The sequence below is a fragment of the Passer domesticus genome, chromosome 19 (genome assembly GCF_036417665.1).
Source record: "Passer domesticus isolate bPasDom1 chromosome 19, bPasDom1.hap1, whole genome shotgun sequence".
NCBI lineage: Eukaryota > Metazoa > Chordata > Aves > Passeriformes > Passeridae > Passer > Passer domesticus.
The window spans coordinates 4,514,534-4,531,421 of NC_087492.1; the positions used below are offsets into that span (position 1 = coordinate 4,514,534).

The following is a 16,888-nucleotide window of genomic DNA, read 5'->3' on the forward strand; positions in this document are numbered from 1 at the left end:
CATGTGTGTGCCTGCAGAAACTCCGTGTGTGTGTGCAAGGCAAGGCAGGACAGCTCCATAACTGCAGGGAGAATGAGGAGGTGACTCCGAGTCACCCACTTACTCACTGCTGGAAACCTGTATTTTGTGGTTTTGCAGAGTAGTTTTTAGGCCAAGGCAGGCAAAAAAGAGACACAGGTCCCCTCCTCGTTACCAAATTTATCACTTGTGGAAAGCAAACTCGGTGTCAGCTGGGAGATGAGGAGCTGCAGTGGGAATCCCAGCTGAGCACAGCAGGTGCTGAGCTGGCAGTTTCACAGCAGATTGTGAAATTTGATCTCACAATGGGAAATGGAGCCACTCCTTGAGGGCAATATCTGGAAACATAATGGGGAACCACCCTTCAAAGGTGATCCGGGTAATAATGGGGCTTAAAAACACTTTCTACCTGCTTTGCTTAGAAAATTATGAAAATTTTTAATAGTGTTACTGGTTTTTGCACAAGCACACTATATTTAGCTGTACCTCGACTGGTCCTGAGCTCAGACACACCCAAGGCAGTGAACTGCCCAGTGCCACTGCAAGGTGGAAACTGGTCATGGAATTCTCAGTTCTCCTTGTGTCCTATTTGCTCTTCTCAATTCTTGCGTCCTGTTTGTTGTTCCTTCTCTTCTCTTCTCTTCTCTTCTCTTCTCTTCTCTTCTCTTCTCTTCTCTTCTCTTCTCTTCTCTTCTCTTCTCTTCTCTTCTCTTCTCTTCTCTTCTCTTCTCTTCTCTTCTCTTCTCTTCTCTTCTCTCGATTTTCACCTATATTTTTTCTGGAATTTGGGCATTTTTACCCCCTCTGAGTAACTCCCACTGCAGATATTCCCTGGTAAATCTCTCCTCACCCATGTTAATGAAGGTGGAGCACCCAGCATTAATGCATTGGCCCCATGACACTCTGTGCTACTTGATGTCTCCCTCCTTTCTTCTTGAGATTGGCATAAAGATTGCACCTGTGCTCCTGCAGGTACTTTATGCACACCACAGCCTCTGAATAATGTAGACTAATAGAAAAGACTTCAAAGAACCATAACAGAGTTTTAAAAGGGCTGGAAGGAGAGGCAGATGGGAAATGTTATAAGAATTCCACCTTTCCTGCTTAGCTAAGCAGTAATTTGGGAGGACATGTAAAGTCTACGGGAGTATTTCAAAGAAAACAAAAAGCAAACAAAAGCAGAGCACACTGCCCTGATGCTGGAGACAAAGAGAGCGAGAAGGGAGAGGCTCTCAGCAAATAATCTACTCCAGTTTGGCATTTTTAAGTCCTCAGACAGAGGGTGAGCAGAGTAATGAAAATATTTAGAGAGATTTGGGTGTTATTTAATAGAGGTAAACCCAAAGGGAAAGGAGAGTGGTGTAGCAGTGACCTGAGCAAGTCATTATGTGATTGAAATCTGTTACCCAGGAGCTCATTAGCAACAGAGAATAAATGCCTTTCCTTCTGGAGCTGTGGATATTCTGCTGGATCTCTATCTCACATCAAATTAAAACTCCGTCAAAGCCACAGGAGGATTAAACCAGGCTGTTCTTTCCAAGACAGTGATTTCCACAGCCACTGGAACCATCAGTGCTGAGGAATTAATGACCAGCAGACACCAGAATTATCTGGATCTTTGGAACTGGAAAAAAAACTGCAGCAAGTCAATGAATATGGACATTTTATTAATCAAAAATGTACTGCACGGTGCCCTCATCTCCTAATAATTAGGGCAGAGAAAGAAAAAAAGAAAGATTTTGAGGAGAACATATTGTTTTAGAGTGAAATTCCCTCATTTTCACTCTAATGGAACCAGTATGGAGATCCCACCAGACTGGATTTCAGAACTGCACTTTGTGCAGAATTGAAGCAGGTAACAGCAGAACAAAGGTTTCAGAGCAAACTTCAGGGGCACAATTGAGTAATTGCTCTGCCTGAACCCAACCTCATTTATGGCACTGCGAGATCTGGCAAAGGGCTTTTGGATATTGGCAGTTTGGTCATTAGGAATTTATCTGCTACTGAAAGTCAGCTCCAGCAGAATAGGGATTAGATATGGAGCAGGATTACATAATAGGCTTTTACAAAGGAAGATCTTGGCCTGCACAGTCCAAGAAAATTTGACTCAGTAATAATAACAACATAATTGCTACTTTAAAGATAAGAGAAAATCAACTATGCTGATTTCTCTGATTATTTAAAGATATTGTAAGTGAGAACAGGGACAAGCAGTTGATACCTGGAGGACAGAAGCAGTGATTTATAATTTAAAAAAACCCAAACTCTAGAACACAGGTGTACATTAAAAAAAAAATCTTTAATTCAATGATACATATTTTAGGACACGGGTTCTCTCCTTTTCAAGGAAAGGTCTTACCATGAACTTGCAGGCTGTAATCTGATATAAATAACACCAGGGGTGGATGCTCTGGGAGAAAATTCATCTTTTACATTCCTAACAAGGGGACTGCAAATAAATATATTTCAAAATGGGAGGGGCTGACAGTGATTTTTCACACAACACACAGCTTGCCCACAGAGTGTATAACAATCATGTACACCTTGAACATTTACACATATACAGGAGAGCTGTGACAGCACAGGTCTGTGCACAAAATCGGGAACCCAGAGTCTCTCTCCTTCCTTTTCTCTATTCACACCTCTCTCTTTTTTTCTCGCTGCAGATTTCAGACTTACTGGAAAAGCACTGGGGGCAAACACCCCTGAAGAGGCAGAAAACCTAAAGGTGGGAGGGCTGGAAAGCCAAAAATCACCTCATCCTCCTGCTGGGGTGGCAAAACCCAACAGCAACCGGGCAATTTTACTGCTGCTTCCATTGGGAGGATTTTGCTTGTCCTTTTCCCCAGAACAGGCTTTTCCCTAAAGCTCTGTGGGTGACAGCCCTGCTGTCCTTGCAGCTCTGGCAGGGGCAGTGCTGGCTCTGTCTGTCCCAGGTCACAGGCAGGTCCCTGTCCTGTTTGCCCACGATGGGAAGGTCTGCAGCTGGAACAAGGATGAAGCCCAGGTGTTGATGGCCAGAGTTATGGTCAGGACTCCCAGGATGTTGAGTACAAACCCAGCTTTGGCCTAGAATTACAAAAGAGAAGGGTTGTTAGCAGCCCTGAGCGCTTTTCTCCTTCCTTGATGGTTAGGATGGTTTGCATGTTCTGATTTTCTCTTTGGCCAAAAAGAGAAAATTTCTTTTCTCTCCACCAAATTATATTTAAGTTGGATTCCTTCACAATAATATATAATTCATATAAAGGACAAGACTTCAATTGGATAAAACTCTTAAAACTTGAAGTCCCAAACCCTTTTAATCCACTTCTCTTCTGACCTGTTATTCCTCTCTAGTGTCACTTTGGGTTTCTTCTTGGATCAATTATAAGTTAGGGAAGTTATCAAGAGATGTGGCACTGCTGTCCTTGCATCTCTAGTGACTTCTTGAGGCATCAGGGCACCCAGTGAGATGTGCCAGGCTGTTCCCTGTCCCTGCAGAAGCACTGCCCAGGTGACAGGGCCCTTCGACACCTTCATGCTCTACACATGGGTTTTTCAAGCAGTTAGACATTGGAATCTCTTATTATAAAATCTTCAAGAGGCCCTGGCTGTTCTTTAAAGGCTCATTAGCACCTTTCTAAGATTCTCAGAGTGTATTAGAGACAGTGTGACCCTTTATTAATGCACACACATCTTCTTTCCACTTGACATAAGCCTGGCACGCTGACTTTCTAACGCTCCCCCAAGAAGAACCAGCATTAGGAAAAGGAGAGATCAAACCTAGGGGTGAAAATTCTGGAAAGAAAATGTTGTTTTGGTTTTTTTTCCTCACCATATCAATAACCCTGAGCTGTCCATAGGAGAAGACGATGGCATTGGGAGGAGTTGCCACGGGGAGCATGAAGGCCAGCGATGCAGAGAGTGTGCAGGGCAGCATGACATAGAGAGGGTTGAGGCAGATGGCTTCAGCCTGTGCACAAAAAGAGAGCAGAGGTGATGGGTTTGACACCCAGAAATGCACAGGAATCTGGTTGTGTTTGTCCATGCCAGAAGGCTCATTCTTCCCCAAACACTGCAGCCACTCATATTTTGGTGCTGCTTCAGACACTTCCAGCATCTTTACGCAGCAAATGCAAGAATTGATTTTGTGGTCAGGGCTTTGTATAAATGGAAAAATAATGCTTATATTCAGCTCTAAACCCTGGTTAAGAACAAAATTAAATTTTCAGGGGAGGCAGGTGAAGCTCTGGAGGTGAGAGCTTTGGTTTAAGGGCTGGCTGGAGTCTGTGGCCTATGCAAAAATATTTTGGAGGAGCTCATTCCAGTTTCTGTCTGGAACCAGCTTTTCAGTTTGCAGAACTCTGTCTAGCCCAGCAACAGGAATCTCCTGTGGAAATGCAGAAGTCTGAATTAGGTCATGCTATCACCTTCAGAGGCTCTGCAAGGCCTTGGTGGGGGTGAAATACAGTCATGGAATGTTGCAGGCAAGGAAATGCTGCTGCTGCTGTCTCCGTGCAGAACAAATTGGAAAAAACAAGTACAGCTGGCAGTGACCTCATGTTTAGGCCAGAAGGGAAAGCCTTCATTTGCCAATGAATTTTATCCCTTTGCTTTTCCCCAGCAATGATTTCAGAAAGGTTGAACTAAGCACGGTGTGTGTTCCCATGTGCCCACACAGATTTTTGTTTCAGGTCTGGTACCCCTGATGGGATACAGGAACCAGTGCTTGGCTTTGCCAGCCAGATAGTTTTGGCAACTGAGGAGCTGAAAACTGTCCTTAAAGGAACATTTTGACATGCTGGGACTCACCATGGAAGCCAGAATGGGGAGGAAGAGGGTGGTGGTGGCCACGTTGCTGGTGCACTCGGTGAAGGTGGCGATGAGGAGGCAGAGGAGGAAGGCAATGGCTGGGGGAGGGATGCTCTCCAGAGGGGTCAGTTTGGTGCCCAGCCATGCAGACAGACCAGATTCCTGCAGGAGAGCAGAGAGAGATGCCAGCTTGGAGAGGGAAGAGCCACATCAGTGTTCTGTTGCAGTTCTCATGCCAATTCAGCTCTCCCTTCTCAGAAAGTTTTCATGCAAGCTGCAGGAAAACACAGCCAGTGCTCACAGACAGGATTGGTCAGGAAGTTAAACAAAACAAAACAAACCCCTCCCCAAAAAAAACCCCAAAACAAAACAAAATCAACATTATTTCCCATGGAGATCCTGCATTTATAGTGCATTAATGACAGCAAATAATTATTTCTCTGTTCAGATCATTACTTGTACATGACCAGTATTTGAGGTGGTTTTTTAATATATAAGCGAAGATATTTGAATTAATTTCCTAAAATATTTCAATATAAATCTTATCAGATGTTGTAGTGATTTAGTGTCATTTCATCACATTGTCTGAGATCTTGATAACTGTCTGAATCTTTTCACACCCTTCATCCTTGTCAGTCACTGGGAAGTAGCAGCATCCTCCCTGTCACTCTGGACTTTCTGCAGCAGCTCTTATGTATTTTGTTATTTATTCTAGGATAAACTAAAGTGATTTCCTAAATATTTCCTTTTCCAAACATGTACTTTTTCCATTTTAATGTTGGTCTTTGAATTTTTAACTAATATTTCTAGGCACTTGAAACCTTTTAAACTTTCTTTGTTGCCTATAGATTTAATAAATGGATTGTCTGTTCCATCACTTAAATCATTACTGAAAAATAATGTGTAGCACTGGACTTGTTCCTGCAGATGTTTTTTACCTGCTTCTGAAGTTTCTCTAGCAAGCTCTACATTTCTCTTCTAATAGTTTAATTTAAATCCTATTTCCATAAATCCTTGCTTTGAAATACTTTGGAGACCCCTCCTGGGTGAACCATCTCATCATGCTGGCTGCACCAATTACACTCTATTTAAAACAACCTTTAATGTGTTGGGGCAGTTTCTTAACCAGCCAGTTTTCCAGAAACACATTTAATGGTGCTGCCCTGATTGGGTTTGATGCCAGCACTCCAAGGATGCCCCGCTGCAGGAGCTGGGGAAAGGAGCATTTGACGCTCCGGGTGTGCCCTCTTGTGTCCTGGGAGAGCAAGATGGAAGAGGAACCAGCCAGGAGGACACAGCAGGGAATGTTACCTCGCTGCCTTTGGCCAAGGCAAAGCCACCTCCCAGCAGGAACACGATGTTCCACGGCATCTTCTCCTGAACAACCTTCCAGTCCAGGAGGGGTGGAGGCGCCCGGAACCTTGCCCTGCCCCCTGGAACCCAAAAGAGATTTTGTGAACCACGAAGCTGCACTCCCCAAAGAAAGGAGAACTTCTTGGTGGGAGGTGAGCTTGGTCTGAAGGTCAGTGCAGGGGTTCCAGCTGTTGGTTTCTCTGGGTCTGGGTTGAAGGCACTGGAGGTGGTAGTTCATGTCCAGACTCAGGTGTTTATTGTTTCTTATCAGTGAAGCAGCCTCACAACCATGAGTTCTGCAGCTTTTCATCACAAGGCACAAAATGGCCAACAATATTTTGTCACAAGGTCTTTTAAGACTAAACTCTCCAGTTAAGAACTGACACCTGGATTATTTTCCCTTTTAACCCAGTAACTGATCCCAAAGAGCCCCAATGCTGACTTTTCTGCCCATTTACAAAACATCACCCAAACCCATGAAGAAGGAAGAAGAAGAAGCATGAAGAAGAAACCCAGGACAACACCCTGTGCCCTCCATCCACAACACACTAAAAATCCCAAACCCTAAATTTCCCACCAAGTGATTCACCTACACTACTCTCTATAATCTATTTCACACTTTTGTGGATTCCGGTCTATCTCGAAGTCTAGGAAACTTTCTCCATGAATGAGGGTCAGGGCACCCCAAGCAGACAGAGAAATATTCTCAGTGCTCTGGGTTTCCACATGTCAGGAATCCCTCTGTCAGCAAACTCTGGAATTACCTCCTGAAGCTGGGAGCACCAGCAGCAATAGTTTTAGAGCCTGACTTGCAAAAGCTGTAATGAATGATCTGCAGCTGCTCCAAGAAGCACAGCAGGAGGCAGGGAAGGGCGAGTTAAAGGTGTGGCAGCAACTCTGTGCGTTTCTGTTAAGTTGTGTACACAGCTGGAAGAGCAGCTTGAAGTGTTATTTAATATTTGAAATTTCTTTTTAAACCCAAAATGTGAACATTTCCCACACACCCATTTGGTTTTTGGTGCCTCAGTGACTCACCTGTTTGCTCTGGCTCTCTGTCCTGGTTGGAAAAGCCAGAAGGGAGGATGAAGAGCAACACTGAGATGAAGAGGGCGACTGTGGCATCAGTGACATAGCTGCAGGTAGGGCAGTCAGGAATTTAGTCACCTGTGATTTCAGCCGGATAAAATCCAGCCTGCTCCATTTTTATTCAAAGTGAGGAAGAGAAGGGGCACTACCTTGTATTATTTTTGTTGAAAAGAACTGTTGCCCAGCCTGGGATGAACCCAGGTTCTCTTGTGAACCACAACACCACCAGGAGAATGAAGAGGATTAAAACTTCTATTTCTGCAAAACTCATTTTGCCCAGTTTCTTGCTCTCTTCCTTGATGATTTCATAGGCCTGTTTCTCCTTAGCCTTGGCAGCAGGACTGGCACCACAACCAAAATTCTTCTTAAAACTGGAAGAAAATGGATGAGAAGTGTCAGAGAAATTTGCCAGGTATCCAGAGATTTAAGAGTACAAATTTTATACTCAATCATAATGTCTTTACATGTATTTATATATTAATATTGAAATTAAATATATTGTAACTTCCAACTATGATGAATAGGAGCTGCATGTCTTAACAAGATGATCAGAAAAAAGCCTCCTGCCCCTAAAAGCTCATTACTTAAATGTAAATAAGTGAGATATCTGGGCATATGAGGAAAAAAATTACAGAATCACAGAATGGTTTGTGTTGGAAGAGACTCTAAATTCCATTTCATTCCAATGAATGGGCAGGGACACTTTCCACTAGACCAGGACAATGTTGATGTGATTGACAAGGCTGTTTGATCACTTCACTAGGAAGTAAAGAGTTGCCAAGCTTTTTTAAAATGACAAAAAATTTAAAAGGAGGAATTTGAAGGTGAAAATACCATTTCAGGTGTGACAGCACTGAATGAGTGAAGTTGGGATGACACAAACATGAAAAGCTGAGTATTAAGCAGGCAGGCAATGCAGGCTGGTTGTGTGATCTGCTCCAGAACCAGCCCAGAGCTAATCCTCTAGGTCTGAGCAGCCCTGGTCACAAAGGCATTTACAGCTCTCTGTAGAAATCAATTTCCTGCTTTGGAGCACAGCAATCTGCTAGGACACGAGAGCAATGCTGCAGAACAGGTCACTGCACTCAGAGCTCCCTGTTTGCACCCACAGAGTACATTTAGCTGGGATTTGACCAGGTTCCTCAAAGGAAAATTGCAGAATTTTAACAGGCACCGAGTGCTGTTCTGGTCTGTGTTGTGTCTCAGGACTTGGCCACCTGCTGTGTGGTTTTTCTTATCAATAAAAGGTCTCTGGTGTTGAACAAGCCCTGGTCAGAGCCCACCGGGTGCATGGCAGGGGCTCAGGGTACTCACTTGAAGCCCAAGTAGAGGATCTGCAGCCAAATCCACGCCAAAATCAGCAGCACCACCATGGTGGGGAAGGCGAAGGAGAACCAGGAGGCAAAGTTGATGATGCCACCATTGTCTTTATAGATGCTGGAAAATGCAGGTGGCTGTTAGCATCCAAAATTCCACACTCTCTTCTGTCCTTCATTAATGAGCCAGGAAAGGGGAGGTTCTGTGGGGCCCATTAGGGAAGAGAAGCTCACTTCCCAGGAAAGGGACCAAACTGACATTTTCCTTCTCTGTGCTGCCTGGGAGCCAGCTGGAGCAGAATGCTGCAGTTTGGAGGGTGTGTAATCCCAGACTTACTCATTAACTTGTCCTTGCAGCACCAGATTTGGGGTTGTCCCAGTCAGAGTGGCGATCCCTCCAATGCTGGAGGAGTAACAAATACAGAGGGACATTCCCTTGGACAGCTTCAAGTGTTTCTTCTCAATCTCTTCATTTCTCTTTCTCTCTTCCTCGACTACCAGGACATGAGAATTACCTAGATCCCAAGGAACAAAAGAGGTGCAGGAGCTGTATTGGACAGGAAAAGGCCTTGGGCCTGCATAATTTAATATTTCAAGGCTAGGACACGATGGATTCAAAGCTGAAGGAACCAAAGTTCCTCCTTTTAAGGCTGGAATAGTTAATTCTTTGATCTTCTCTCCATTTTCACTGGTTGTCTTGACACAGCAGTTTTTCAGAGGGGAATTTGAAATGTGTGCTAAAGTTTGAACCCACTGCTGACACTTCCTTGTGCATGAGGGTAATGTCTGAACTGCACATGGAGGGGAGTGAGGCAAGAATTCAGGGAATTGTGACAGAGCCGGAGGAGCTGGGCTAAAAAGAACTTTTTCTGTACTAGCACCTGTCTCCTGGCACTGAGATTTATGTTCAGAAACTCTGGAATCACCTCAAAAATGGGGAGAGGGGAAGACAGCTGGTACAGAGATATTGTTGTTTAATTGTGTACCTTTGGATTAGAAAGATCATTTTAATCCCTAACCTTCCAGCTGGAAATAGGCCAGAAATTTTGCCTTGGGAATCCCCTATTATATGATAAGTTACACAGTAGATAATAATTGAACTAACATAAATATGCAGGGAAATAGCAAGCCTGGTATAAAGGCTTCCCCTAGTGGAGAATTTGTACTTTTTGTCAGTTTGTTGAGTAGTTATAACCTTTTTGTATTTTTGATTTAACTTCAGCCAAGTCAGAATAATAATAACAATAACAAAAATTGTGGTTTTGTCTGGTTCATGGAAGAGCCTCATCAGGGCTGTGTGGTGCAGTCAGGATGCTTTGGGGACAGTCTTCTTTTAGGATTTACTAGGAGCTGCTACAACAGGAGACAGGTCATCCTCCATCACCCTGAAGAAAAACCACCCCCAACCCATTCACCTTTTTCCTCTGGCTTTTCCTCTGTCTCTTTGAGGCTCTCAGGTGACTTTTCCTGCAGCTCAAAGGCTTTGTTGGTGTGTTCAGACCCTTGAGCAGAGGTGTCAGACTGTGTTTCTGACTTGTGCAGCTGCTCCATCACGGCCTGAGCGATGGGGACCATCATGGCAGTGGTGGCTGTGTTGCTGATCCACATGGACAGGAAAGCTGTCACCACCATGAAACCCATCAGGAGTCTGAAAGGAGAAGGGTTGGAAAAGCTCCATCAGAACTCAGCCTTTCAACGCTCTTTATTTTTTTGTTACAAGTGCTGGGTTTGGAGAATGCTCAGCAATCCCCACCCAGCATTTCCTCCTGCCCTGGTTTGCTTTGTGAGTGACCCAGTTAAGATTTAACATCAATTTCTCTTTTTCAACCAATTTTTTGACATTCCTGTGGCTAAGAAAGTGGGAGCTGGTAGCTTGGAGCAAGCAGTTTATCCAGTCAGATCCTGCTTATCCCACATCCTTCAGAGGAAGACATTTCTCAATAGCACATGTTAATGCATTATAATAGATTTTGAAGAGGGATTGCGAGCTGAATTTGATCCCAAATGGCAATCAGTTTAAGCCATAAGGAAGATGATCTCTTTTTTTTTTCTCATGTTATTTTATCCCACCTCTGTTATTTAAGTTTCTCTTCTTACTCATCTAAAATTCTAATCCTCATTTCAGTATTACTCTGTTATTTGTCTCAAAATTATTCTTTAGATGAGATGTAGATTATATACAAGATGAAAAGGGGTTTATCTTGTATGCATTTTTATTCTATTGCTTTGTAATTTCCTTCAGTATTCCCTCTTCTTATGAGATGAAACTGATTAAACAGGGTGGTGTAGCCTGTGCATAGCTTAAAGTTCTAGTCTGGAAAACAATTGTTGTTTTCCAAAATATCATCCTCATATTTTCTCTTCTCTGTGCAATCAGCAGCAGGCAGAGAGTCCAGGTTCTCTGTGCTCCAGCTGTGGTTTTTCCTGACTGTCCAAAGCTGTGGCCTGGCCCAGCCTGGCAGCACCCTTCTCTTTGCAGCATTGCCTGCCTTGTTGCTATTTCTCCACATAAAAGCCTTTTGGAATTAAAAAATAATAAATAAAATAAAATAAAATAAAATAAAATAAAATAAAATAAAATAAAATAAAATAAAATAAAATAAAATAAAATAAAATAAAATAAAGACACACTGGCTGTGTAACACCTCAACATTTGCAAGGCTTGCTCAGGCACTAACTCACTTGGGCTGCAGGAAAGCATTTGCAGGGAAAGATTTGCAGATTCCCATCAGAGATGGGGTGTAATGCCATAAAATCCTCGATCCCACAGCATGTGCACCCCTGTCACTCACAGGGCTGGCCTGACACCAGTGATCAGCAGGACCCTCAGAGCCACTCGCTTGTGCAGGTTCCAGGTCTCGATGGCAATGGCCATCACCAGGCCCCCCAAAAAGAGCATGTTGGTGTCCTTCAAGTACTCCTGACAGACCTGTGAGGTGGGACAGGGGAGAGGGAAGAGTCACAAGAGGTGGGGACATTTTCTGAGGGGGTTTGTTCCAAAGGCATTAGCAGGGAGTAACTCTGGGTTGTATCTGGATGTGAATTTGCTTTGAGTTCAGATTAGCAGCTCCACCCAGAGCTCACTCTGGACTCATGCAAGTTCATGGAGAAGACAGAGAATAATAATAATAAAAATAAGTTAAAATAAAATAATAATACTATCAGTAATATAAATATAATGATGGTAATCATATAATCCTGGGGAATAATGCCAGAATAAAAGCAGCTGACTGATTAACACATGGAACAAGATCTCTTACTGTTGTTGAATCCATGATATTCATGAGTGGGAACAGCAGGACGGGCAGGAGAGCTGTGACAGCCAAAGGCAGGGCTTCTGTGCACCAGAAAAGTGCCATCACAATGATCACATAGCCACACATTGCCTCCTGCAGGGAAGGGACAGGCAGTCAGAGCACGCTGAACATCGAGCCCAGGGCTTTTCCCAAAGCCAAGGCCTCTTAAGTGCATTCACTGCCTGATAAAGGGATTAGAGAGAAGGTTATTTCCTGTGCTCCTCTCCCATCTAGCTCTGACCTGTGCAGATCCTAATCAAATGCCAAACTGTGCAGCAATCTCATCAGAACTCTGAGGAGCAGATGAGACCTTCAGAGGGGAAACAACAGCGCCAGAGGAAAAGAAGCATGGATGACTTTGGACCTTCATGATAAGGGGTTGGCAGTCACTGAATAGGCTTCTTGATTGTGCTGATAGTGTTGTATTCTGATATCCTGATTGTGCTGATGGTGTTATATTCTGTATTTATGTCCTTGAGTTGGAGAATCAGTTGCTGATCCAGTCAAGGCTTCTCCACCTGTTTTTGCACAGGCTTCAGGTCATGGCCCAGGTGAGCCACAGCTAATTCAACAGCCTGGGCTCCTTGCACTGTAAATACTTTTATAACTTTTCACTGGATTTTTAGCTTAGTAAAGACTTCGGAGGCTTACTGACAGACTGGTCACAGATCATTTCAGCTTCCATTGACTTTGTGCTGTTTGTTTGAGGAAAGTGAGATGCCCTATTTCATGTCACTTTTTCTGAGAAAACCTTGATTTAGTTCTGCTTTGGACACTCCAAATTCCATGTAAAAATGTTTAAGCCAGTCCCTGTACAGTGAAAAGGTTCAAAATTACTTGTCACAGCAGTGGCATTTTGTTGGGCTGAGAAAGAATGTAAGAAGAGGTTTTGGTGTCTTCTGCATTTTGGAACTTGCACGATTATGGGAGACACCAAAGCCAAAGGAAGAAAACCATGAATGTGTGGTCTTGGATAAAGGATGTCCACTAAAACCTACTGCTCAGTATGAATGAAACTGTAGTGATGCTTTTGGAGGTTGGATTACAGAGGATTAAAGCAAGGAGCTGGAATAATGGGTGGCAGGATTGATTTCGACACTTTTGGGAACACGCTCAGGAATTCTGAACATGGTGTGGAGGTTACAGAGCTGCTGGAAAAGGATGAGCAGGGAGCTGAGCAGTCCAGAGGAAAGTAGAAGACAGCACTCTAGGTGTGAGGAAGTAAGTCTGAGAGATTCCCAAAGATATAAAAATATTTCTTTTTGAGCCTTATTTTGGAGGATTGAGAACCTTAATTATTCATCCCACTGATCACTGAGAGCAATTTGCCCTTTTGACAATCCCTTTTCTCCATTTTTGTTATTAAAAGACCCAGATGGTGCCTTTTGAGAGACCCTAGCAGAGCTTTGGGATGTATCTCATAGGCACAGTGCCATTGTCTTCCATGCTGCTGTGAACAAAGCTGGAAAAAGGGTTTTCCCAAAGCCAGCCATCCTGTAAGGACATTTGTCTGCCTTTAAACAAGATTTTTAGCATTGTTTGCCCTCAACTATAATATCTCAGTGTCTGGTGCTATGTCATTTTAGGGCAGGTTAATAGATGAACAGAATAGAAAAAATGTGAAATTCCACCCTGTAGCTGCTGGCTCACAGCACTGTGTGCAGAGGCACCAGCTTTTCCTGCTCAGCAGTGGCACAATTTAACCCCAAAAACCCCTTCTCAAAGGTTTCCTTAAGTCACAAAGGGAAAAATCCAGGACGTTTTCAATTTTTGTCTTGTTGCTGACTGCCTAGAAACCAGAGAGAGTCATTTTCAAAGAGCAACTGAACCAAGACTGCCAAATCATTCCACAGGTAACTCCAAGGACTCACTGTATGTAACAATGCCTCCAGTAAGTGAGTTTGAACTCGTGGCCTCAGGACACAAAAAAAAAAAAAAAAAAAAAAAAAAAAAAAAAAAAAAAAAAAAAAAAATATCACTCTGTCTCCTTAGAACTTTCCTGATCCTGATCTTGTTTCACTTCAGTGACTCCTTTGCCCACTGAATGTTAACTAGCAAAAAAAGGTACTTTTTCCTTCTTTCTTTCTTTTTTTTTTTTTTTTTTTTTTTTTTTTGCTTTCCTAGCAAGCTTTTAAGTAATAATTTAAACTATTTTATTTGCCTAGTGAGGGAATGAGAGCTGACCAGCTGCCACACTCAGAGCTGAGGTAGGGAGGGAAGGGTTAGGGACGTAGAGAGTGGAACTGGGAGAGGGAATCTAAACTGGGAACCAGCAGGGATTGGGAGGCACAGACCAGAGGGAAGAGTGAGGATTTGGTGTCCAAGGAGAAGTGACAGGAGGGGCAGTTTGGGATGAGCTATTTCGTGGTGCTGGGGCTGTAATAAGAGATCAGAGATCAGATCTTTCTGCATGAAGAGCTTGGGAGTGCAAGAAGCAGTGAAGAAGCAGCAGAAGACTGGGAGTCTGTCAGCCCACAGCTCTCTCTTTAAATGATCAATACCCCAGAAATACCAGACCCTGCAGCTCCTCAGTCAACTTCTCCTGAAGGAACCCTAAGCCAGGTCTCTTCCAGACTTGGTGTTTTAAATTTAAAATCCTTGTTTGGGAGGATTCTTACATAAATAAGTTAAAGCAAGACTGAAATGCATGTTGTTTTCCCTTATGTATCAGAATGCCTTGTCTGTCTAAAAATGTTTCTTCTGAGCAGCAGTGACAACAAGGAAAAAAATAAAAGAAGATGTGGACAGAACATTGATAGAAAATGAAAAGGGGGATTAAAATTGAGCTTTAACTCCACACTTTCTTCAGCATAGAAAGTCCTTTTCTAAATCAGCCAGATGCAAAGCTTGAGTCCCAAAATCTCTCTCAGTCACTGAGTGTTCCTCCAGAAGATGCAATCACAGATGGAGCTCCTCATCTCCATCTATGCCTCACTGCTGCTGTATCGCCCCAATACACTCAGGAAAAAAAGAAAAGAGATCTCCAAGCAGCAGGTGCAGGTGCTCTGAGAAAGAGCCTCAAAAAGAACCCTCAAAAAGAGCAGCTCTGACACGTGGAGGCTTTTAAACCGAATTTTAAAAATTCCTTACCTTGGTGGGCAGAACCAGAGGCAGGGGGAGGAACACCAGGGGGACCAGGACGATGATGAGGTATTTCCTGCAGGCCAGCACTGCCTGCCAGGAGAAAGCCATGGTGCTGGAGCTGGCCCAGTGCTGAAGGGCCGGGAATCTGCTGCTTGGAGCTATATAAACACCAGGGAATATTAACCATTGACCTCGGGAGATTGGGTGTTGTTTTTGGAACTGTAATCGGAGAAAGAAGGAAGGGAACAAAGAAGGGAGGAGACAGTAAAAGAGTGTCAGAGCAGGAACTTTCTTAAGATAATCTTTCGAAAGGTGGTAAATCCATCAGAGAATGAATTCCTTGTGGAGCTAGTAGGTTTTTGAAAGTACGACCTACACTTTTAACAACATAATATTAATGATTTAATCTCTCATAATGCCCTCTTTGAATAGGTATTGTTATTCCTCCTATTAAAAAAAGAGAAACTGCTCCCTCCAAAACAGGCTGAAAAAATAATTTCGATTTTCAAAAAATATGGGGGAACACTGAAAATGGCATCTGTAATGCTCAAATACAGGGATTAGAAACAGCCGTGTAAAATGTTATATAAACATAATTTTTTATGATGTTCCTGTTTCTTCCCTGAGACATTCACTTTGGGTAGCAACACCCACTGGGCAGAGCTGCTGTCACCAGTGCCACAAGTCCCCAAACAAAAAGGGACTGACAGTGCTTACCTTAGGTCTTAGTGGATTGGGAAACACTTGGCTACAGGAGATCACTGAGCTATTTTTAATTTTTTTCCCCACATTTTTGATCTTGCAGATTTATAGGCACAGCTTTGGGAACTTGCAGGGTGTATTGGGGCAAGGGAGAAATTAAGAAGAAAAGGTGCTGCAGGGAAATTAGCAGTGATTCTTGTCCCAGTTGCAGGCAACTTCCAAAATACAAGCTGCAAATAACTAGATTCTATACATTAGGAGGAATAGTACTAAACATTTTAAGTCCAGAGGGTAATAAATTAATAAAAGTAATAATAAAATAATAATAAAATAAATAAAATAAAATAAGTACAAAGGGTAATTTCTTGTTAATACCACGCTGATGGCTTTATTAGATCATCCAGGTACATCCCTCAGCTAATAATGATAACATTTCCATTGATTGCTATAAATTATCCTGGTACTCGAGAGAGACAAAGGGAAGCACAGCCATTAGGTCATCTGTCAGCTCCACAAAAAGCTTCTGCTGTTTCTGCCTCTCCTCCCTTTTCTGCCAGGGCTTGTTTTCTCTCAAGAATGTGCTAATGATGGGAAATCAGCTGCCAGATTTGCAAGCTGGACTTGGGCATACTGCTCACAACCAACAGCATCACATTTCTCAGTGCCAGCCCTGAGCCTCAGCATCTCACCCTTGGTAGAGAAAGCATGAGAAGGAGCTTTCAGATTAATTCTGTTCCCCCACATCTTGCATCCATTGAATGTTTAATTACTGTCTGACAAGGTGCAGCGACAGCAGCCAACAGCAAGGTCATTTTTCTGCTTTTTACTCTTATGCCCTAAGGCTGCGATGGAAATCTAAAAGAACACCTCGTTTTTGCATCTCTGCAACACAAAGGCTGGCCTCCAGCTGCAGCCTCATTTATGGAGTGTAAGTACCAGTGGGGAAGGGTCTCGGCTGAATAATTGTGCCTGTCCTTTAAAAGCAGCACCTCCACAGAGATGTTTGCCACTGTCATGTGAGTCACAACACTTTCAAAGACACTAAAAATGATTTATATAAGTGCTTTACTGCAAAATGAGTGGTTTATATCTTGTCCAAGCTTTTCCTGTGGCCCATGAGCACCTCGGTGCTGTCAGAGGAGCGATGCCAATTTACATTGGTTTGGAGCTGCTCCAAACTAATAACAGGTTAATAACTAATAAACAGGTTAATACAATACTCTGAATCACGTGCTTTGAATT

At 43.2% G+C, this 16,888-nt stretch overlaps 1 protein-coding gene across 1 annotated transcript; it reads right to left on the minus strand.

Moving 5' to 3' along the window:
* Window positions 1-2,298: 2,298 nt before the first annotated feature.
* On the minus strand, window positions 2,299-15,099 carry SLC13A2 (solute carrier family 13 member 2). Its single transcript, XM_064394912.1, has 12 exons — window positions 14,951-15,099; window positions 11,825-11,953; window positions 11,357-11,493; window positions 9,980-10,212; window positions 8,902-9,079; window positions 8,563-8,685; window positions 7,398-7,619; window positions 7,198-7,295; window positions 6,121-6,242; window positions 4,810-4,971; window positions 3,833-3,970; window positions 2,299-3,087 (listed from the first exon to the last, which is right to left on the minus strand). The coding sequence occupies exons 1-12, from the start codon at window positions 15,050-15,052 to the stop codon at window positions 2,956-2,958; spliced, it is 1,776 nt and encodes a 591-aa protein (XP_064250982.1). The 5' UTR covers window positions 15,053-15,099; the 3' UTR covers window positions 2,299-2,955.
* Window positions 15,100-16,888: the final 1,789 nt, after the last annotated feature.